The following is a 21,924-nucleotide window of genomic DNA, read 5'->3' on the forward strand; positions in this document are numbered from 1 at the left end:
TGGAGGAGGTTCAAGGGCTCCAGAGAGGGCACAGGCAGGAAGTGGGGAGGGGGGTGTGCATGGGGTTGCTTGAGAGCCTGAGCACTCTCAGTGGGGTGCAGGAACAAAGCCTTGAGGGGTGGGCTCCAGAGAGAGGGCAGGAAAAAAAAAACAGTCCTAACCAGACCATGAACTAGCTTGTAAAGCCCCTGCTTGGACGTGCTCAGGTTTCTGGGAGCCTGGGGCTTGTCTCAGCATCATCCAGAGGGGTGAGGGGACAGCCACCCCTGTCCACAGAGGCCTGGGTGCAGGGAGCCTGGCAGCATTGGTCACCTCCCTGTCCCCTCGGGGCCCTGGTGTCCTTACCTGTCAAGTGAGGGGATCGGGCTGGAGGACCTGGTGAAGGGCTTTGGGCCTCTGGGAGCGACTCACACCATCCCCCTAGAATTGGGCCCCGAGACAGCCCTATGGGGCTCCCTCTCTCTCTCTGTCACAACAAATCCACTGTTAACTATTTTGTATATCGCACCCAGGATTCTGTCAGAAAAGGGGATCTGGCTGCTAAAACCAGGATCGTAAAGCCACCCTGGACCAGGAAGGGTTTAAGGTCCTTCTTTACCTGACCGCTGTGGGTTCCGCCCTTGCCTGCCCCGGACCCTGTCCCAGAGACAAACACACAGAGAGAAGGAGCCGGGTTTCCTCAGCTGACTTGGTGGGGAGTTGACAAATACTGACTCAAATTTCTTATTGAAAGTTACAAAGGGGGGGGCGCCTGGGTGGCTCAGTCGTTAAGTGTCTCCCTTCGACTCGGGTCATGGTCCCAGGGTCCTGGGATCGAGCCCCGCATCGGGCTCCCTGCTCAGCGGGAAGCCTGCTTCTCCCTCTCCCACTCCCCCTGCTTGTGTTCCCTCTCTCGCTGTGTCTCTCTCTGTCAAGTAAATAAATAAAATCTTAAAAAAAAAAAAAAGAAAGTTATAAAGGTAACCACCAGAAGAACCACAAGTAATTCCCTAACTAGCAAGAAACTGGTCGTGGAAGTGGGGCAGAGATATGGGAGGTGGGCAGGTGAGCTGAACTCCTCCGATTCCATCCTGGAGGCCACTAAATACTATGGCAGGTTGGAGGGTCAGGTTTTCCTGCACAACACTGGGACAGAGAAACGGAAACAGTTAGAAGTTGGAGGGGGACAGCCCTGGGAGAAGGAGTTTACTATTAATTTTATACTTCTCCGGAGTGTTAAAATTTTTTTTTTTTTGCCATGTATTCATGTTATAATTAAATGGAGAGCACAATTTGATGGCTCAAGGCGAGTGAGGGGATGGGAGGGCCCTGGACTGGGGCCCAGCAGGGGCAGGGAAGCTGGTCCCCACCCAAACAGCTCCAGGGGACGACCTGGGTCTGTTGGAGGAGTGATTTGAGCGTGCACCGGCAGCTGTGGGCACAAACGCCCCGGGCTCACACCCCTGCCCACTGAGGTGTCCCAGGTGGCTCACCAGGGCCCGGGGCCCGGCTCACTACCACCTGGGACTCCCGGGACCTAGGGCTCACCAGCTAGACAGTCTAGGTGTACAGAAGGGGAAGATGCTTGGCCTTACTCAAGTCCCTAGTTTGGTAGCTGCCATCGTGGCCAACGGAAACGGCCCAATGTCCATGAGCAAGTGCCATTTTCTGGGCCCTCGCCTCTGCTACACCACCAGGGTGTAGGCCAGGGTTTCTCAGGCTCAGCATGAGAAAACTCAGGGTTTCTTTTGGCCCAGATGAGTCCTTGCTACGGAGGGCCATCTTATGCACTGTAGGATGTTCAGCCGCATCCCTGGCCTCTGTCCACTAGATGCCAGTACCACCGTCCAAGTCGGGACAATCAAGCATGTCTCCAGACTTTGCCAAATGTCTCCTGGGGGCAGAGCGGTCCCCGCAGAGCAGCAGGGGTGAGGATGGCTGAATCAGATCGGTGGCGGAGCACACACGTCCTAAGACTGTGGGTTTAAGCCCAGAGGCTCCCACTGACAATCCAGGCACAAGACTGCAAAAGTGGGGTGTGGTCCCAATGTCTCCAGGACAGAAGACACGTGCGCAGACAGCGTGGACCATTCCCAGGGGCGTGGAGCCCCGATCTAGGGAACAAGGGCATGTAACCTTAGGGACGCCTGAAGTGATGAGCTGCTGTCACCGGAAGAGCACCCACGGGCCACCTTCTCTGCCTCTCCCTTTGTCCCCCTTTCAGCCCTCTCTAGCTTCCACCGAGCCTCTTCCCTCGCCTTCACTCCCCTCTCTCTCCTTTCTTTCCCCGTATTTGGTTATAAGGCACTATCAAAGGATATGTTCGATTATCTCCTTATTTCCTTAGTCTTATTTGAAATATTCCAAGATAGAGGAATGGAACATGTGTTTCCTCTAAAATGAAACAAAATGAAACAAAAATGGCATCATGTTGACTATTTTCTGCCTATATGGCTCTTGATTTGTACTTGTGGGGTCAGGGCTTCTCCAGAGGGAAAAAGCTGTTTAGACTAAAGACCTTCCTTCGGGAGTGCCAGGCCCTGTCCAGGGCAAGGTGGTGACGGGCCCTGCGCCCTGGGAGCCCTACTGTTAGCTGTCTCTTGTGGGCTCTGGCTCCCGGGCCCCGTCCTTACCCAGGGGGTGCGAGGAGAAACCCTTCCGCTCTCCTTCCCGACACCTTTCCTGCCGCCCGTGGCAGTTCTGACCTCAGCCAAGGACCCCTCCCTGCGCGCCCGCTCCCTCCACGCTGGCCTCCGTGCCCTGCTGGTGGCCACCCCAGCCCCGAGACACTCACTATTTGGCAGAATCGTTGAGCTGATACTCCCGAGACCTGTTGAAGCACTCCTGGATTCCTGAGTCGCCCCAGAGCCGCATCATGGCGGAAAGCAGTTCGGCAGAGAAGGGCTCGGTGTCTTCCATCCGACTCACCACGTCACACACCATCTTGGCGTCGGCCTGTGAGGGGATGGGGGGGGGGGCGACTTTGAGGCACCAGGACAGCGGCTCAGCCCTCAGCCTGCTCAGGAGAAGCGAGCCACTAGACAGTGTGCACACAGTCCGGGGGACGAGGGCCGTCAGGGCCTGCGTTCCAACGCAGCAGTTCCAACCATGTCCCATGTAGCCTGAGCGTCTCCTGCGGGCAGGAGGGGAGCGGACAGGGCTCTGTTCTCCACCCGCCAGCTCAACCAGGGCAGCCCTGCTTTCACCTAGTTCAAAACCTGGGGTTTTGCAGAGTATTTGTTTTTTGGGAAAAAAAAAATCATTGTTCTTGACTAAAGTAATTTTTCTCTACTTCTTACCCAGGTAGAACAAAGTCCCTGGAATTGGGCAAATCAGGGAGAGGGACATTTTGGTTACTTGAGAATTCCAGGTAGCTGAGGGACTGGGCCCCAGGGGAGCTGTGCCCTGGGGGAAGGGGCATGAAGACGCTGGTTGTCCAGTTATGTCAATATTCAATGTCAAGAGCTTAGGCCCTTGGCTGGCCCAAGGTTAAAACTCATTTTTTTTTTTTTTTAAAGATTTTATTTCTTTGTTTGGGTGCGGGGGCAGAGGGCAAGAAAGCAGACTCCGCACTGAGCAAGGAGCCTGACACAGGGCTCAATCTCATGACCCTGAGATCATGACCTGAGCTGAAACCAAGAGTTGGCCGCTTAACCGACTGAGCCACCCAGGCACCCCCAAAACTTAATTCTATTAATTTTTAGTTACTTATTTGCCTTTGACCTATGGCCTACCTCTCCCCGGGGGCCAGGGATGTCCAGACCCAGTTAAACAAGGGAAGGGTTGAAGGGTGAATAAAGAGACAGGGAGGGACGCCTGGGTGGCTCAGTTGGTTAAGCATCTGCCTTCGGCCTGGGTCATGATCCCAGGGTCCTGGGATCAAGCCCCACGTTGGGCTCCTTGCTCAGCAGGGAGCCTGCTTCTCCCTCTCCCTCTGCCTGCCACTCCACCTGCTTGTGCTCTCCCTCTATCTCTATCAAATAAATCAATAAAATCCTCATTTAAAAAAAGAGAGAGAAAGAGAGAGAGAGGGAGTTTGCCTTTCTCTGCCCCCTCCCCTTCCTCCTTTGTCTGAGGGGCTGCGATTTGCCCAAGGTGCACCATGGAGGCTGAGACCCTGTTGGACTTGCATAAACGGTATGGCACAATGAACAGGTGTCTTCCGCCTTCCCTTCCTCTGGGAACCAAGCAGGGTCACCGTCCTCAGAGACGATGGATCACGTACATGTACCCCCCCAAACCAGGAAGGCAGTGGTCTCTGAAGACGCAGAGGCTCTTGGAGCAGTCTCAGGACCTCCCCCGTGCCAGCACCTTGCACACATGCAGCACTTCACGGCCTACAAAGCATGCTCCTGCGCACACACACACACCTCATGGAGGGGCAGTGGGAGACTGCATTAGTCTCTCTCTCCGCCTCTGCCTGAGTCCATGCCCTTTGCCTCGTGTCTCTGCAGTTCCTGCCCCCTGGATGCAGAACACAGTTCCTCTGTCCTTGACTGTGAGTGGCTGTGGGCCCTGCTCCGGCCCATATAAGGATGTGGAAATTCCCCAGCCAGCCCTTCCGAGGCCTTGCACAGCCTCGCTTGTCCTGCTGGGTGCCCCCCATCATCATGAACACACCCGGGCTCCCTCGTTCATCCCAGCAAGAGGATGAGGGATGCACGGAGCACAACGGAGCCACCCCGGGTCTCTGATCCCCAGCTGAACTCCTGCCCCACGAAAAGAAATAATTGCTGTTGCAAGTGACCGAGTTAGGGGAGTTTGTTAGTACTGTTGTGGCCATCACTAACTAGCACGGTAGTCACTGTGTTACTATCCCCATTTTACAGGTCAGGAAACTGAGGGCCCGAGAGAGGAAGGCACTTGCCTATGCTCACAGGTGGGAAGTGCCGGAGCTGGGACTCGACATCAGGAGGCTCCGACCCCAAGGCCAGCCTCTGGGATAAAGACCCACAGTGCTGAGAGCAGCTCCCAACTGCAGCACCTGGATGGCCGACAGGGCCTGACGCAGGGCCCACAGCAAGGGCGACAGGCGTTAGCCACAGAGTCTGTGCTCCATTTGAGAGGGCTGCTGCTTTTCACGTCGAGATTGGAGCAGGAGATGCTGCGGAGGCCCATTCACACCTGGGCGCCTGTCTCGCTGGTCTCAGTGGGTTCCCGAAGAGGGAACCTGGCTTCCCGGCTTTGCCTCGGGGGCACTCTGCTCCCAGGCGGCAGGCTGCGTGGTTTGGAAGTTAGCGTTCGGGACTGACAGGAGTCGGCGGGCACACAGCCGGGCTTCCTCGCCCTCACAGGGAGGTGATTCTGAGATGCGTCTGCCAGGCTTTCAGAGGATGCCCGGGGTCCCGAGCCCTGGCTGCCTCAAGCCCCCATCCCTGCCCCCTGACCCGCACGACATCCTCTCTCCCTGTTTCCCTCTCTTCCCTGTGTCACTTCCCCTGAGATGACCTCCCCAATAAACTCCTGTGCTCAGGGTCAACTTCTCGAGGAATCCAAATCAGGACAAGAAGGTGCCCGTCTGAGCCCAAGCCCCAGGCAAAGCTTACCTGCCGAGTCTTCACACGTTTCTCCCGTGACAGGGCCTGCCTCAGATCACTCTCCTGACCCCCCCATGCGGCCCCTCAGCACAATACCCCGGAGGGCTCTGAAGAACAGGTCTGCCTCGTGGCCCCAGGGGGACGTCCCAGTGGCAGGGCAAGAGGTGTGGCTGGGAGTGCGGGGCCAGGCAAGGAACCGGCGGCACGCTGGCCCCTTTGTGTTCACAAGCGCACAGTCCCGCGGGGCCCAGCCCAGCTTCCAGTGCAGGGCAGGGGTCTGGGGTGGGGGGCAGGTGTGCGAAGCTAAGGTAAGGAAGCCGTGAGGTGGCCGGCAGGCAAACGCCCTACTCTGGGCCGGCTATGTGCTTCCCTTGGGATTCTTCAGTAGGGTCAGCCTGAGAGGATGTGCCCCAGAGTCAGCGGTATCACTAAGACCCATGTCCCACTCCTGGGGAAGCCCCTAAGAATTAAGCTACCAGAAAGCAGCAGGAAAGCACTATCGTGTTCAGGCCCCCGACAAGACACGGGGCACTGGGAGAGGCAGGTCCAGGGAGCTGAGTGGGTGCAGGGCAGAGTGGGCCCTGCGGCATCCACCTGGGCTGAGCAGTTGGTGTCAGCATTCCGGGGACCCCTCCAGCTGCCTTTCCCCCATTTTCAGCGTGCACGGGTTGGAGCCCACCGTGGGGCTGAGCCCTTGCTGGGGGTTGGGAGTGGGGTGCCCCAGGCCTGCCATATCCCTGACCTCTCGGGTCCTCTGGTGTCGGGTCTTCATCACTAGTTGATCACTCTACCCTCAAGCCCTTCCAACCCCCAGTCCTCTGACTGAGCTAGAGGAAACACAGACTACTTCACCCATGTCAGGTGATTCAAGAAGTGAGGGAAATTGCTGGAAATCTGCAGGTGTTCCTTGGGTGGGGAGAGACACAACGGAAATGAGGTTTAGCACCTGGGCACTCTGTGGCTGACAAAAGATTCTCTACAAAAGGTAAGTGGGGCCAAAGCCTTCCGTGGAGACTTCCCAGAATTGAGCTGTCCAGCTAGGTAGCTATTTACGCGTCAGAGGCCCGTCTACTGCGGAAAGTGGGTGGGCAAGTTTGGCGGCTATCTACCTGGGGCAGAGAGCTACAATGGGTTTGGAGGCTAGCAGGCCAAGCCCACAATGCCGGCCAGCCCAGATCCACCTCCCTCGGGGTACTGTCCCAAAGATCCCGAGCCACCCACAGCTGACACGGAGGGCTGCCCACCAAGACAGGATGGCTTCCCAGCTTCTGAAACGTGCTGGAGATGAGTTTCTGCAGCATCTGAGCCTCCCCTGGGCCACGGGCCTGGAAAGCTGGCCCCGGGGCCTGGGTGATGGGTGCCCTAGGCAGGCAGTGACTCAGGCAGGGTGGGTGAGCAGGGGTGCTGCCTCCACCTGGGGCTAAAAACAGGCCTATGAATCAGGGGCCTACATGCTGACGCTGCTCTCGAGTGCCTGGGTGACCTTGGGAGACCTCGGTCTTCCTCAGCTCTCCCTCCGTGGGCCTGCTATCTGTCCTATCTGTGGCCTGCGGCTGGTGAACCTGGCCAGAGCTTTCCCAACTTCCTCCTTTGGGCCCCACCTTCCCGGTTTCTGCCAGGTCTGTCAGAAGGGAGTCGGGAAGGGGGTGAGAGTGGGAGACGCCCTCTCATCTGAGTGCCTTGGAGCCATACCACGCCTCCCAGCCAGGGGTGGTTTACAAACCACAGCCACTCTCACCTCCTTTGTTGGTCTCCCCACCTGTGTCCCGGAATTCCAGCAGGATGACTGCACAGCGTGGGGAAGGCTGGAAGAGCTCTCCTGCTGGGAATTCTCCAGGGGACAGCCCAGGGGCTGGAGCTGTCCTCCCAGCTTCCCCTAACCCCCAAGGTGCAGCGGTGCTGGGGGTCCTGTGCCGGCAGCGACTCCCCGCTCCGCCGCCCCCAGCTGCCCTGGCTGTTCCTGTCCGGTCTCCCCCAGCCCAGCGTCTGGCACCCCCACTAGCCCAGAGGCTCAGACGCAGACTAGGCGTCGTCCTTGGTTCGGCTGCTTCCCTTCCATGTCCGGGGTCCTGCTGGATTTTCTGTCAAAGCTGTTTGCAGTCAGACCACTTCTCCCCATCTTCTCACACGTCTCCCCGGGGCCAAGCCAGCACCGTCTTTCTCCTGGCTGCCCTCAGTCCCCCTCCCAAGGGCTCCCTCCCTCCCTTGCTTCTCTCTCGTCTGTTGCTCGCACGGTAGCCAGCAGGAGACTGTGAGTGTGACATCAATTCTCCCTTAGAAAAAGAACTGAGCACACTGACATCCACATAAAAGACTGCAATTCCTAGCTTTGCTTGCTGCTGGGTGTGGCCAAGTGACAAGTTCCACCCAATGAGAGGTCAACCAAAGTAGAGTGGAAGTCGCACCCTTTTCTCTCACTTCCTCGTTCCTTCCGTCACACTTGGATGTAATGGCTGGAGCTCTAGCAGCCAACTTGGATCATGAAGACAAGGTCCATACCCTAGAGATAGTAGAAAACAGCCCTAGGTCCTTGAGAGCTTTGCGATATGTGGATACCGCATACCTTCTGGACAGTTTTTAAAACGTTTAAAATAAACTTGTTATGGAAATCATTATTTTTCAGGCTCAGATATTCATAGTCAAACCTAATCCTAATGGGTACAATAACTCTCTGTTTAAACTCTTTCAAGAGCCTCTCATCATACCTAAACTCCCAACTCATTACCTTGGCCTCCAGGCCCCCGCCCAGCCCTCTGTCCCAATCCCCTCCCACCTTTCCGCTCTCGTGGGGCTCCAAACACACAGCCCTTCTTCCTGCTGCCCAGGCCAACCAGGGTTATCCCACCTCAGGGTGCTCTGCTGCCCAGATGATCTGTGTCTGGGCTCTTGCCCATCTCAAATGTCACTTCCTCGGGGAAGGCCTCCTGGATGGCCCCAAGCAGAGTCTGTCCCGACAGCACACGGACCACACGTCACAGCTGGCGTCATGTGAGCCTGTTCCTCAGGGCGGGGATGGTTTCCTGATTTTTCACAGTTCCCCAGGTCTCACACGGTGCTTTGTACATAGCCGGTGCTCAGCAACGTTAATGGGACGAGCGGGCCTTCGGCACTTAAATATCAGGCCTGGCCCCGGTTCTCACTCCATCCTATCCGTCCCTTGACTCTCCTCATCTGGCTGATTTCAACAGTATCCGTAGCTAATTTAGTCACCACAGTAACTCTACAGGTAGCCATCCTGTTTAACAGATGGAGAGACTGAGGCTCTGAGGTGAGGGAACTTGCCCAAGACCACGCAGCTAGTAAGTAGGACAGCCTGGAGCCAAGGGCAACCTTCCCTACTGTCCTCTAGTCAAGGGTCCCTGACTTGTCCCTGAGGCCAGAGTGGAGGACGCACAGGTCCCAGCCCAGCCCCCTGAACAGAGGGTCGGAAGGAAGGGTACAAAGGGTCAGGCTTGGAAGAGAAGGAGGGACCTGGCCAATTTGCTCTGGGGCACTGTGGAGGGTGCTAGGCTGGGCCCGGGCCTGTGGGTGCCAAGCTTAACAAGCAGTTAATAGAGCCAGAGGGTCCCTTGTGCCTTTGTCTGCCTGCGTCGGGGACCCAGGGGAAGGTGCTCACCTGGGCCTGACCTTCCCATCCAGGTCTCCTCCTGGGCCAGTAGTGAGGATGGCCCCCCCTCCCAGTCTCATTCCCTCACCGCGGAGATGCCTTCCATTCCCTCACTTCCTGGTCCCAGAGTCCCAGCTTCTCTGAAGGAGAGCACTTCCTAGGATCCAGCCTGAGCAGTTGGGGTGGGGCTGACTCTGTCCCCCGGTTCCAGCAGTGGACACATGGTCTGGCCCCGGCCAATCATCCCGCCGGCCTCAGTGAACGGTTTGGGATAGACGAAGAATCCGTATTTGTTAAATTAGACTACGAGCAGCCCCCCGTGGCCCAAACAGTCCCAGGACATTTGTAGAAACTTAGGAAAGAGACACTCTCAAAGGGAGGGCCCACCTGATTGTGGAGCCAACACTGGGGAAAGCAGAGGTGAGAGAGGGGGACATCCCGAGACACGATAACATGTCAACACCTGGACCTAGCTGTGCCTGCAGTCACATCTACCTCTGGCTTTCCAGTTCCTGGAGTCGATCCCTTGATTTTTTTCCGAATCCAGTTGAGGTGATGTTTTGTTGGTCTGTTTTACTTTTGCATTTGTACCCCAAATAGTCCTGACGATTCCACCTCCTGGTCTGCTGAGACTATCAGGCCTACCCCCCATCGCTGGGACCCTCACAGTTCCTCTGACTCCCCTCCGCCCTTAGCGTCTGGGCCCACATGTCTCCTGTGTGTGCGGCAGTAGGTGTGGTGTGGGCACTGGCCCCATGCTGGACACTCGAGGGAGTCTGGTGGGATGCTGCACACAGCTCTGGGAGGAGCTTAATGAGGCTGCTCACTGACTGTGTGTCTGGCAGGGCCCCACGCAGCTGAGTTCGGTACAAGACATTCTTCGCCTTGTGACTCCCTCATGCACCAGCGTGCCTGGCCCCAACCACTAAATGCCTGTAGTGCCCCAACTGTCACCACTCACAAACACACCCCACAAATGGCCAAACTGCTCCTGGTGGGGCACCCCGTCCCTGAGGGGCACAGTGAGAGAGCCGTCTGCCAGCCCAGGGCCGGGAGGACCGGCCCCTGCCAGGGGGGTGAGGGCACGGCCCCGCTCTCCACCTCTGCCCCCACGGTCCCGAGGCCCCGCCGCAGACAGGAAGGGAGGGCTCTCCCTTGGGTGTGTGTGAGAACATGACTGTCGTGCTGCCTCAGGGGTACAGACCTGGGTGCGCTGGGCTGACAGCTACTGAGTGCCTGGCATGCTGCCCTGCCCACCAATCTCCACCTGCTGGGACTGATCGAATGTCCAGCTCCCACGCCACCCACCCTCTGAGGATCCCCTTTGGTCACTCCCGTCTCGGGCTTCCAGCCTTGCTCCGGGCAGCCTTCTGGGGGCTCAGGAGCCACCCAGACCCGGGCTCCAGTCTGGGCTCCCAGAGCAGGGCTTTCATCTTTGTGAGACTCAGTGTCCTCCCCTGAGACGAGGGAATGACCGAACCATCATGCTCTTCGCAGGCCTGTGGTGGGAACAAATAGACAGCACCAGCACACGGGTAGGACTGAGGGTGGGCTGTGCCACTGCCCTACCCCCCGACCTGTCGGCCTGGGGGGCACGGAGAGACGAGGAGGCCAACCTGCCCGCTCTTGTGATGCGTGTGTGTGTGTGTGCGCGCGTGTGTGTAAAAGGGTGGAACATTCTGGGGCACAGCCACACAGTGTGTTCGGAATGTGAATGCGGGCCAGATGCCATTCTTAGCACTTTAGGATCAGGAGGCTCTGGAGGGGCTGTGACTTCTCAAGGAAACCTGCAGGACTCCTTTTTACCACATCAGTGATTTAAATTGCTCATGTGTTGATGTGTAAATGGCCTGAAGCTGCTCTAGGTGGAGGTGAGGTCCTCCTGGGAACCCCCACAATTCTGAGGAACCCCTTGAGAAAACTGTTTGGAGAAAGGGGTGGGGCGGGGGAGGGGCATGTGGAGACAGGGCCGAGGGGACATCTCCATCGTCTGGTGGGGTGGGGAGCTCAGCACAGGGTGCTTCCCAGAGCTGGGCTGCCTTGGGCCACTGCCAGAGAACAGGGTGCCGGTGGGGTGGGGCGGAGTGGCTACGCCCGAGCTGACAGCATACAGGGGTCTCTCACTGGGACCTATAGGCCAGGGGTCTCCCCGGAGGACCTGGGCTGCTCGGGACCAGCCATGAGTATGCTTGGGAAGCAGCACCCAAGACTCAGGGGACAATCAGGGCATCGTCAGGGTCATCGGTGCGACTGCCCACTGGTGTCCAGGAGTGAGGGGATCCCCTTCCTGAAAGCCATCTGCAATCAGCCAGCTGGTTCAGGAGCCGGAACCGATGCCACAAGGAGGGGGCGAGGGCTGCCAGGGTCATCGGGGCCTGGCCCATCTGCCCACCCCGACTTCAAGCTGCCACCCCCCCCAGACAGCCCCTGCGCTGGCCTCTCAGGCGCACCCCTCCCACAGACGCGGCTGGTGCGTGTCTGTGCTGGGCCACGCTGCGGGGGGGGGGGGGTGCTAGTGAGTGCTGACCAGAGACAGCTGGAACCAACACCACACACTTCCATTCACCTGCCGGACGCTGCCAGGAGCTTGGAAGTGCCCGGATGTATTCATCAGCTGAAATCGGGGTGGCTACTTGCACTTTCATTTGAATGCTTGGGTTCTTCCAAACCTTTCTCTTCTCTCCAGGGCACTGTGCACTTTTCAAGAGACAGCAGCAAAAAGGCTTGGAGCTCAGGTACAATAAAGAGCCTCTCCCCTCACGAGAGATGAGATGCAAAGGATGTGGTGGGGGAAGTGAGCAGGACTCCTAGGTCAGGTGATCTGGGTTCACATGCTGGCTCTGCAGCTTTCTCGCCCTGCGACCTTGGACAACCCATGTCACCTCTCTGAGCCTCTGTTCCCTGATTAGTTCCCACCTCCCGGGGCTGTCTGTGCAGATGAAACAGGCTAGGGATGTGACGCAGCTTTGCAACATAAAGAGCCCTGCAAATGTTAGTTATTATAAGCAAAGATGAAGTCCCTCAGACACAAACAACAAGCTGACATAAAATAAGCCTGCTTTTGTACAAGACTTTTCAGGCAAGGATGATCATCTTGATAACAATAATCATAGTAATTATAATAATCACCCCTTCCATTCCGAGGAGCTGCCTTGGATCCTTCAGAGTTTTGCTCCATCTCTAATCTCCCAGGCTAAGTGAAGTGTGAACACATGCGTGTACACACACACACACACACACACACACACACACGCACGCACGCACGCACCCTGTCCTCTAGTTGCAAGGAAAGCCTCCACCTGACCCCGCCCCGCCCCGCCCCACGTGTTGCAGTTACCTTGGCCCCCGCCAGGGGGCAGGAGCACGCAGGACAACGGGAGTGGGAGCTCAGGGGACAGTTTGAGCACAGAAGACCAGGCAGGGCAGGGCCAGGCAGGGCCTTCCTCCAGCTGTGGGGCTGCCCCCCCCCCCCCCCGTTCCTCAAGGGGAAGAGGCACAAAGAGCCCAGCCGCTGGAGGGCTGGCCTCCGACTACAATCCCAGCAGGTGGAGAATGGTGGGCAGGGCGGCATGCCAGGCACTCAGTAGCTGTCAGCCCAGCGCACCCAGGCCTTTAGCCCTGAGGCAGCACGACAGTCGTGTTCACACACACACACCCAAGGGAGAGCCCTCCCTTCCTGTCTGCGGCGGGGCCTCGGGACCGTGGGGGCAGAGGTGGAGAGCGGGGCCGTGCCCTCACCCCCCTGGCAGGGGCCGGACCTCCCGGCCCTGGGCTGGCAGACGGCTCTCTCACTGTGCCCTTCAGGGACGGGGTGCCCCACCAGGGGCAGTTTGGCCATTTGTGGGGCGTGTTTGTGAGTGGTGACAGTTGGGCATTTAATGGCTGAGGGCCAAATATCCTTGGGGCTCTTTCTTACTTGGGCTTAAGTGTCTTAGCAAGGCCTGTGCCTATAGCACGCTGTCAGTTCACAGGGCCGTTGGGGGAAGCTGGGGGACGTCCTAGGTCTACCCACTTGCCCTAGGGAAGGGAACCTTCCTGGTCCCCATAAAGATTCTGAAGCAGAACCAAGGATTTGGTGGTTTCTAATCTTGCCTCCTATCAAATCTGCCCATCCATCCATCCCTATACTACCTATCGAGGGTGCCTACCCATCAAACATCATCCGTCCACCCCCTCAGCCATCCACCCATCCGTTTCATCATCTACCCATCAGCTACCCTCGTTCATCCATCCATCCAGTCACTTACACACCCACCTATCCGTCCCTTTGCCTCCCTTCTTTCCCACAACAGCACCTGTCTGTCCCGTAATTACTCATTGGCATGCCCATTCCTTTCACTCCTCCTTGATCTATCTAGCTACCCACCCATTCATCCACCCATTTACTCATTTATCCATCATACACCCACTAATGAGTACAGTCTTGGCCTTAAGAACTTTCACGTTTGGCAAAAAAGAACACACTGCCTGAATCTCCCCAGCCGGTTAGCTGGTGCCTCAAACCCAGCAGGGGAGAACTGCCCCCTTGGCTCGCCCTCCCTCTGCCTGGGGCCCCATCTTTGTCGGCGGTCTGCAATCTTCAGGGATTTGTCTTCAGCCCTTCTGAGACCCTTCTCTGTTTGAGGCCCAGGCTGCCTCCTGGGGAGGTGGAGAAGGCTGGGGTTTTCTGAAGGATCACACTCTTTCCAGCCTCAAAATTCTTGGATCTTCCAATTATTTAGAAGCAGCTCTTTCTGCTGGCTCACTATCTATCTTCAAGAACTGGGGCTTATGGGGGAGACTGTGGCCTGAGTCCTCTGAGACCCCTTCACTGGATCCCACACTTGACACCTAAAAGTTCCCACTCGGAAACTATTTGCCAGCCCTTCCAGTGGGTCGTGGTGTCTTACTCCTGGCCCCGGCCCCAAGGAAGCAGAAGGAGCCGGAGCTAGTCCAGTGACGGTTCCTTCACCACCGGCTGGCCAGATGTCTTCCCGTGCTGAGCCCATGGCTGGGAGCTGCGGACCCAGCAGCCAGCAGGACCTGGACCCTGCCTACCCAAGCCTGCAGTCAGTGGGGGCATCAGACACATCAACCGAACTGCCCCCTGGGAGGCAGAAACTGAGTGAGCACTGGGCGTGATGGAGACACTGGGGTAGGTGGGGGGGATGTGAGAGAGGTATGTCCGGGAGATGGGCAGTCAGGGGTCAGCCGTGCCCAGAAAGCAGGGCACAGTCCAGAGACAGGTCTTCCCTGAGGGGGGAATAAAGGAGGAAGGGCAGAGACCCTAATGGAAGGGTCCTCAAGGGCGTCAGGGGCCCCTCCGGCCATTGGCAGGGTCTGAGGACAATGGTGGGGCTTGGCGGTCCATGTGACCCTTAGTCATTAAACTAGGAATAGCGGGGCGCCTGGGTGGCTCAGTCGTTAAGCGTCTGCCTTCGGCTCAGGTCATGATCCCAGGGTCCTGGGATCGAGCCCCGCATCAGGCTCCCCGCTCCTGCACCTCTCCCACTCCCCCTGCTTGTGTTCCCTCTCTCACTGTGTCTCTATCAAATGAATAAATAAAATCTTTAAAAAACATAAATAAACTAGGAATAGCTACCTTGCCTGCACAGGTGGCCCAAGGGGCGCCCACACAGACTGCATCTTGGTGGGGCTTCGGTCCCGGGCCACTGAGTGTGAACGTGTGCACCTCCACGGAGAGGGCTGAAGGCAGCCTCGGTCCCACGGTGGGACAGCTCTGATAGTCGGAGTGCCACAGAGCGAACACTGATGCTCTCTGAGTGTGGGGCCTGGGACACTCTCTTTCCCTCTGCCTCCCCCGGCTCCTGGCCCTCCTCAGGGAGCGTCCGCATTTGTGTGCTGGGCTCTCAGTGCCCATCCCCACCTCCCGGCCCCAGCTCTGCCATTCTCAGATGGAGCTGCTTTGTTTCGTCTGTCTCCCAAGGCCACCCTGGCAGGGCGTCCAGTGCAAGGCTGCGGAGGGAGACTGGAGGGTGAAGGGCAGTAGTCAGTCCACAGCTTCCGAGGGGGGAGGTGCTGAGGCTGGTGCCGAATGGAGTGAGGGCCTGCAGAGGAGGCCGGCCAGCGCACAGACGGGTGGGCCACGCAGGTGACTGGCAGAGACGGGGACGCAGGATGGAGGCTTGCTGGGGCCCTCGGGGGCGGGTGGGGGGGGAGGGAGGCAATGGTATGTTTACATCACCAAGGCTTCTGATCACCTCAGATCCCCAAGGATGAAGTGGAGACTCACCCTTGTCCAAAGCTCCCACCATCACCCAATTTGGGACAGCCTGACATGTCAACCACTTTCTCTTGGTGCCTTTCTCCCCTGGGCGGGTCCAGAACCTGCCAGTCTTTACCTCCTGGATGTCTCTCCTAGACAGGGGTGCGGGGGACAGCTGAACCACCACGCAGGCACTGTTCAGTCAAAAATACACTTTCAGGTGAACAGGACAGAAATTTCCAAATCTGTGATACCCTCGCCCTCTGCCGCCTTTCTCCTGAGCACAATGTTCTAAGATAGGAGAAAAGAACTAAAATTGGAGAGGCTAAATTTCTAAGAAACGAACAAGGGCAGAATAAAATTACCCACACAGAGCTCAGTCAAAGGGAAAGAAAAGTGATAATGGCCAACCTCGTCTCTTCAGAACATGAAGTGACGATGGTGAATAGTTTAATTAGAGCCGCCTTGGCTGGGAGATACTAGCAACAAAATTATGGAAGAGGGAAGATGGAAGTCGGACCACCACACACATGGCAGGGGTTGGGGGGAGGCAGGTAAAACTGGAAGAGGGCAGGTCTGGCTGACTGGTGCCTCTCCCCAGGCTTATTCGTTGATACCCCTTCCTGCCTCCTTGTCCCCTCACTGGAGGCATCCATTCAGCGTCAGCTTGATCAGATACTGCCTTGGTTCAAAAAGGAGCCTGTCACCCTGCTTCCAGGATCTCAGGGACATGGCCCGGAGCAGTGTGCATCAGGTGTCAGAAGACTTGGCCCTGCCTCCAACTGGCTCTGGGACCCTGGGCAAGCCTCAGCTTCTCTCAGGGTCCGAGGGTCCCCAAAATCACGAGGAAGGGATTGGCTACGCCAGTAGTTCTCAAAGTGTGGTCTGCACCCCTGGGGGTCTCTGAGGTCCTTGCAGGGGGTCCACAAGATCAAAACTGTGTTCAGGACAATACTAAGACGCTATTTTTTGCCTTTCTAACAGTGTTACCTGCTTGTACTGATGGTGCAAAAGCCATAGGATATAAAACGCTAGCCCCTGAGCAGGAAGCAGGACCACCAGACTGCATTCACACGGTGGGTCACAGAAGATGCCACTTTTACTTAAGAATGCCCTTGATGAAGTAGTAAAAACCACAAATTAAAAGACAATCTACCCCGAGTACCCATTTTTTTCCACATTCTGTGCAATGAAATGGGAAGTATGCATAAAACACTTCTGCAAACCAAAGGATGATGGTTTTCTGGAGGAAAGGCGCTTGTAAGACTGAGCTGCCAGCAAAAATAGTCCCTTTATTCATGGGACACCACTTTTACTTAAAAGAATGCCTGACAGACAACGGTAATTCGGATTTGGTCTCTGGAAGACATTTTCTAAAAACGAACCAAGCGAGCCCATCATTTCAAGGAAAACAACGAACATATCTATCACCAAAATAAAAAAAAATTCCAGCTTTCAAGTGAAAGAATTTTGGAAAACTTGTGTTTACCATCACGAGCTTGACAGCTTCCCATTACCTAAAGACTCTTCTGATGAGATCGGTATCGATGTTATCAAATGTGAGTTTTTAATACTGTATGCGGAAACGTGTCAACATTTGGAAGAGCCACGTAACTCTGAACTAATATTTTCCAAATGACCAAAATGGTGTTAAAAATCATGCATGGTTAAGGGACCCATTCAAAGTGCAAAGTAGATCAATGCGTGTTTTCAAGAGACTTTATTTTTTTAAGAGCAGTTTTGGGTTTATAACAAAAGCGAGAGGAAGGTAGAAATTTCCCATATAACCCCTGCCTCCATCCGTGGACAGCCTCCTCCACTATCCACATCCCTCACCAGAGTGGTCCATTTGTTGCCAAGGATGACCCTACACGAACACATCATAATCATCCAAAGTCTATAGTTAACCTCAGGGTTCAGTCTCGGTGTTGTACATTCTATGGATTTGGACAAATTTATAATGCTGTGTATCCACAATTATGGTATCGTGCAGAGTATTTCCACTGCCCTAAAAATCCTCCATGTTCTACCTATTCATCCCTTGCCCTCACCCCACTCCTGGCAACCACTCTGATCTTCTTACTGTCCCCACTGTTTTGCCTTTTCCAGAAATTCACACAGTTGGAATTATACAGTATGCAGCCTTTTCAGATTGGCTTCTTTCACCTAGTAATATGCATTGAAGTTTCCTCCACGTCTTCTCATTGCTTGATAGCTCATTTCCTTTTAGTGTGGAATAGTATTCCATTGTGTGTATGGACCAGTTTACTTATCCACTCACCGACTGAAGGATAGCTTGGTTGCTTCCAAGTTTTGGCAATTATGAATAAAGTTGCTACGAACACCTGTGTGCAGGTTTTGTGGGGACAAAAGTTTTCACATCTTTTGAGTCAATATGGAAGAGCCTGATTGCTGGATCCTGTGGTCGGAGTATGTTTCATTTTGTAAGAAAGTGCCAAACTGTCTTCCCAAGTGTGGCGCCATTTTGATTTTCCCCAGCAATGAGCGAGAGTCCTGTTGCTCCATGTCCTTGTCAGTACTTGGAGTTGCCAGTGTTCCGGATTTTGGCCATTCTACTAGGTGTGTAGTGGTAGCTTGTTGTTTTAATTTGCATTTCCCTGATAACATATGATGTGGAGCATCATTCCATATGCTTTTTGCCATCTGTACATCTTCTTTTGTGATGTGTCTGTTAGGATCTTTGGCCCATTTTCAAGTTGGGTTGTTTTCTTATTGTTGAGTTGTAAGAGGTCTTTGTATATCTTGGACCCCAGTCTTCTATTAAACGTGCTTTAGCAAATATTTTGTCTCGGCCCATGGCTTTTCTTCTTCTTCTCTTTGACGGTGGCCTTCACAGAGCAGTTTTGAATTTCTATGAAGAGCAGTTTAACTACTTCTTTCATGGATCGTGACTTTGGCGTTGTCTCTAGGAGTCATTGTCAGACCCACGGTCATCTTGGTTTCCTCCTCTATCCCCTTTGAGGAGTTTTATAGTTTTGCTTTTTACATTTAGATCTGTGATCCATTTCAAGTTAACTTTTGTGACAAGTGGAAAACCTGTATCTGGATTTTGCTCTTTCCTCTGCACTTGCTCTCCCAGTTGTTCCAGAACCACCTGCTGGAGAGAGACTGATGGGTTTTAATGTAACAGCACAGGAAAGGGTCGCTGATACAGTTTCAGATTGCAGCCATCCTTTAGGAAACCGCCACTTGTCCAGTCTGGGTGAGTTTCACACAAGAACTATCTGAAAAGGCTAGTAAAACATTCCTTCTTTTTCCAACTATGTGTTTATGTGGGGCCCAATTTCAGTCCTCTTCTTCAACCAAAACAACACATCATGACAGACTGGATGCGGAGGCACATATGAGAACCAAGCTGTCTTCTATTAAGCCAGCCATTAAAGAGCTTTGCAAAAATGTAAAACAATGACGTTCTTCTTACCGAAACATTTTCAGTAATCAGAAAATGTTATTTATACTAATGTGTAATAGGTTTATCACTGTTATTTTTAAATGAATGAAGATTTAAAATTTTTCTTGGTTTTAATTTCTTTTTTTTCCCCCAGCAAAACAACAAATATTTATTGAGCACCTATTATGTGCCAGGCGCTGTTCTAGGAACACCCCTCCCCCCCAACCAAAGGATAAAAAACCAAAACGAGATAGAAGCAGAAAATAAAATATGGAATGCTTCACAAATTTGTGTGTCATCTTCGTGCCAGGGGCATACTAATCTTCTCTGTATTGTTCCAATTTTTATTTTTTAAATTTATTTTATTTTATTTTTTTTTAAAGATTTTATTTATTTATTTGAGAGAGAATGAGAGATAGAGAGCACGAGAGGGAAGAGGGTCAGAGGGAGAAGCAGACTCCCTGCCGAGCAGGGAGCCTGATGCAGGACTCGATCCCTGGACTCCAGGATCATGACCTGAGCCGAAGGCAGTCGCTTAACCAACTGAGCCACCCAGGTGCCCTGTATTGTTCCAATTTTTAGTATAGGTGCTGCTGAAAGCGAGCACTCTTGGTTTTAATTTCTAATGCAATAAAAATTGATAGCTGTAACATACATAAACAAAATTGGGGTCCTCAATAATTTTTTAAGAGTTTAAACCGGTCCCCAAACCACAACGTTTGAGAACCACTAGACAGATCATTCTTTCTCAAACATTCTCCCCTAGCATCTTTATAACTTCAACAAAAGTCCTGTTTCACCTGGTGACTACCAGTTATTAATTTTCTTAGACACATCTTTGTACTTTATAAACTTCACATCCTTACAGTAAAGGGAAAACCTGCGTGAAGTATTCTAAATGGAAGATACACATAAGAATAATGACAATGAAAGCAGACATGTTAAATTCTAGCAGGACCCGTTTTCTCTTTGTTAACAAGGGGGAGAGTTCAGAGGTGTTAAGGAGATACTAGCCCAGCCTGAGACCTTCTTCTTGAGCTTCTGAGGATGACAGAGAGGAAGGAATCACTTTCCGATGTGGTGAAGCCATGGTAGTCGATGTGGTGACTCTGTTCACCATCTCCTCTCAGCACTCATGCTGTCTCATTGCACAGAAGGGTAGCATGCACCTCCCCTTGGGGGGGGGTGAGCAGATGGTCTCTCAAGATCCACCCTCCCCCCGCCCCTGCTGCCAGACAGGTAAGGGCCAGCTGATGAAGGCTCCCCCTGCTGAAGTGTGGCTGACTCACATCCCTCATGGGCTGAGAGGTGGCACACAGAGCCACAGCCAACATCCCTCGGTTAGAAAATCGAGAATTGCAAGTTTTTGCCAGTGGAAGGCTGCCAGGGTTGGGGTTCAGGAGGAGCCTCTGGGGTGAGGGCCCAGGGCAGGCCAAACCAACCGGGTCCAGAGGATCAGCAAGTCCAGGCTCCTAATGTGGCCACTGTGAGCCTTGGAGCTGGGAACACAGACCTCCCCCCCCAAGAGACACATGAATGGACATGCCTGTTCAGAACTCTGGCTGCCAAGGAGGGGCCCTAAGACAGAGTCACAGGAGCCTGTATTTAGCGAGCACTTCCTGTGGACTTTAGTTCATGAATGTTCATGAGTATTACCATTTCACCCTTTTATGAAGAGAGAAACCAGAGTTCGGATGGCTTGTGAGGCTGGCCCAAGGTCACTCAGCTAGTAGGTGGTACAGCGGGAATTTGAACACCAGCTGTCTGGCCCCGGAGCTCACACAGCACTGCTTCCCGCCTCATGCTCTGAGGGGAAAACCAAGACCTGTGTAAAGCAGGTGGGACCTTGTTCAAGGTCACCTAGCAAGCCTGGGGGTGGCACCAGGCCAGAGCCCTGGTCTTCCAGGTTCTCCTTGAGGGCGGGGTCTGGGAAAGCTGGTACCTGGGACACTCTCCGCCTGCCACCCCTGGCTTCCCTGAGCCCTGCTGCTAAGGGGATGGTGCTCCCAGCTGGTGCCCACTCTGGGGGTTAGTGTGTTGATGCTGGTGCTGTTTACACATGAGGCAGGTGGGATGGAGACAGGTGTGAAAAAACAAGGGTGACAAATAGTCTTGTCAACCAAAACACTGGCGAGGCGGAGTGGCAGCCGTGGCTGTACCCCAGCTGGGCCAGGCAGAGCGCCAGTGGGCCACCCTGGGGGTGACAGGAGGCAGAAGGCATGGAGGGACCAGGCTGGATGCTGGCTCCGCTGGCCCCCAGTGCCTGGCCAGGAGACAGGAATACAGGGCAGGGGGAGGCTGGGAATTGGGCGAAGCCTCTGGGGGCCCGTCTCTCACGTGAGGTCAGCAGTGGGGGGAGGATGGAGAGCCGCACCCCCTGGAGTCTGCAGGCAGCTCAGGCCCAGGGGGATGGGAGCTGCTCCGGCCTGGGTGCAACCACCTCAGCAGCTCTCTCCAAGGCCCGGGACCAGGGTGCATGGCCTCCCTTCCCCACTTAAGACCCCACCATCCTCATCTCCCTGACATTGACTCTGGGTGATCAAGGGCATGGGGTAAGGACAAGGCCCTAGCTGCACAGACCTGGGTGTGGCAGGGTGGTCAGGGGCCTCAGTGCCTAAGGCTCAACTCTGCTGCACGGGGCTCACTGAGGAGAGAGGCGGGGCAAGGTGTGCAGGGGCTCAGGCCAGCCCTCAACATCTGAAAATGCAGGACCACAAGGGAAGCCACCAGGTGTCCCCTGGGCTCAGGTTCCTCTCCCCTCCAAGGCCATTCTTGCTTTACTCTGTCCTTCTGTCTCCTCTCTCTCCTTTCCCACGTCCTCTGCCCCGGTCCCAGCCAGGGAGAAGCCAGCCCCACAGCACCTTTGTTGGGGTTAGGAAAAAGGAGTTCTTTCCTCCGGGCTACACGACCTGGCAAGGGGAAGGTGAGCTTAGTTTCAGCCCTCTCGTGGCCTCTGGCTTAGAGACCCTTCCACAGGCCACCACCTGCCCTGTAACTGAGCTGGAATTGATGGAGTATGAATGTGAGGTGCGCCGCTTGTGGGCCAAGGCTCCTAAGATATAAGTGTGTCTCCTGAATGCATGTGATGACAAAGTCCTGGGCGGTGGTGGTGCCATAAGATGGAAGGAGCTGGCCCATGAATCACCGTGTGGAGGAGAGCCACCCACCCAGAGCACCTGCCCCA

General features: G+C 54.9%; 1 protein-coding gene and 1 pseudogene across 4 annotated transcripts in view; both read right to left on the reverse strand.

Annotated features, from left to right (window-relative positions):
- Positions 1-21,924, reverse strand: part of GNAO1 (G protein subunit alpha o1) — a 170,255-nt gene that overhangs the window by 23,461 nt on the left and 124,870 nt on the right. For all 4 annotated transcript variants that reach the window (XM_027618514.2, XM_027618512.2, XM_027618511.2 and 1 more), the window contains exon 4: positions 2,774-2,934. In XM_027618514.2, coding sequence (XP_027474315.1) covers positions 2,774-2,934 — 161 coding nt within the window. The remainder of the gene's footprint in view (positions 1-2,773; positions 2,935-21,924) is intronic.
- On the reverse strand, positions 19,005-19,105 carry LOC113936824 (annotated as a pseudogene).

This window comes from Zalophus californianus, chromosome 17 (genome assembly GCF_009762305.2).
Source record: "Zalophus californianus isolate mZalCal1 chromosome 17, mZalCal1.pri.v2, whole genome shotgun sequence".
In the NCBI taxonomy this organism is placed as follows: Eukaryota; Metazoa; Chordata; class Mammalia; order Carnivora; family Otariidae; genus Zalophus; species Zalophus californianus.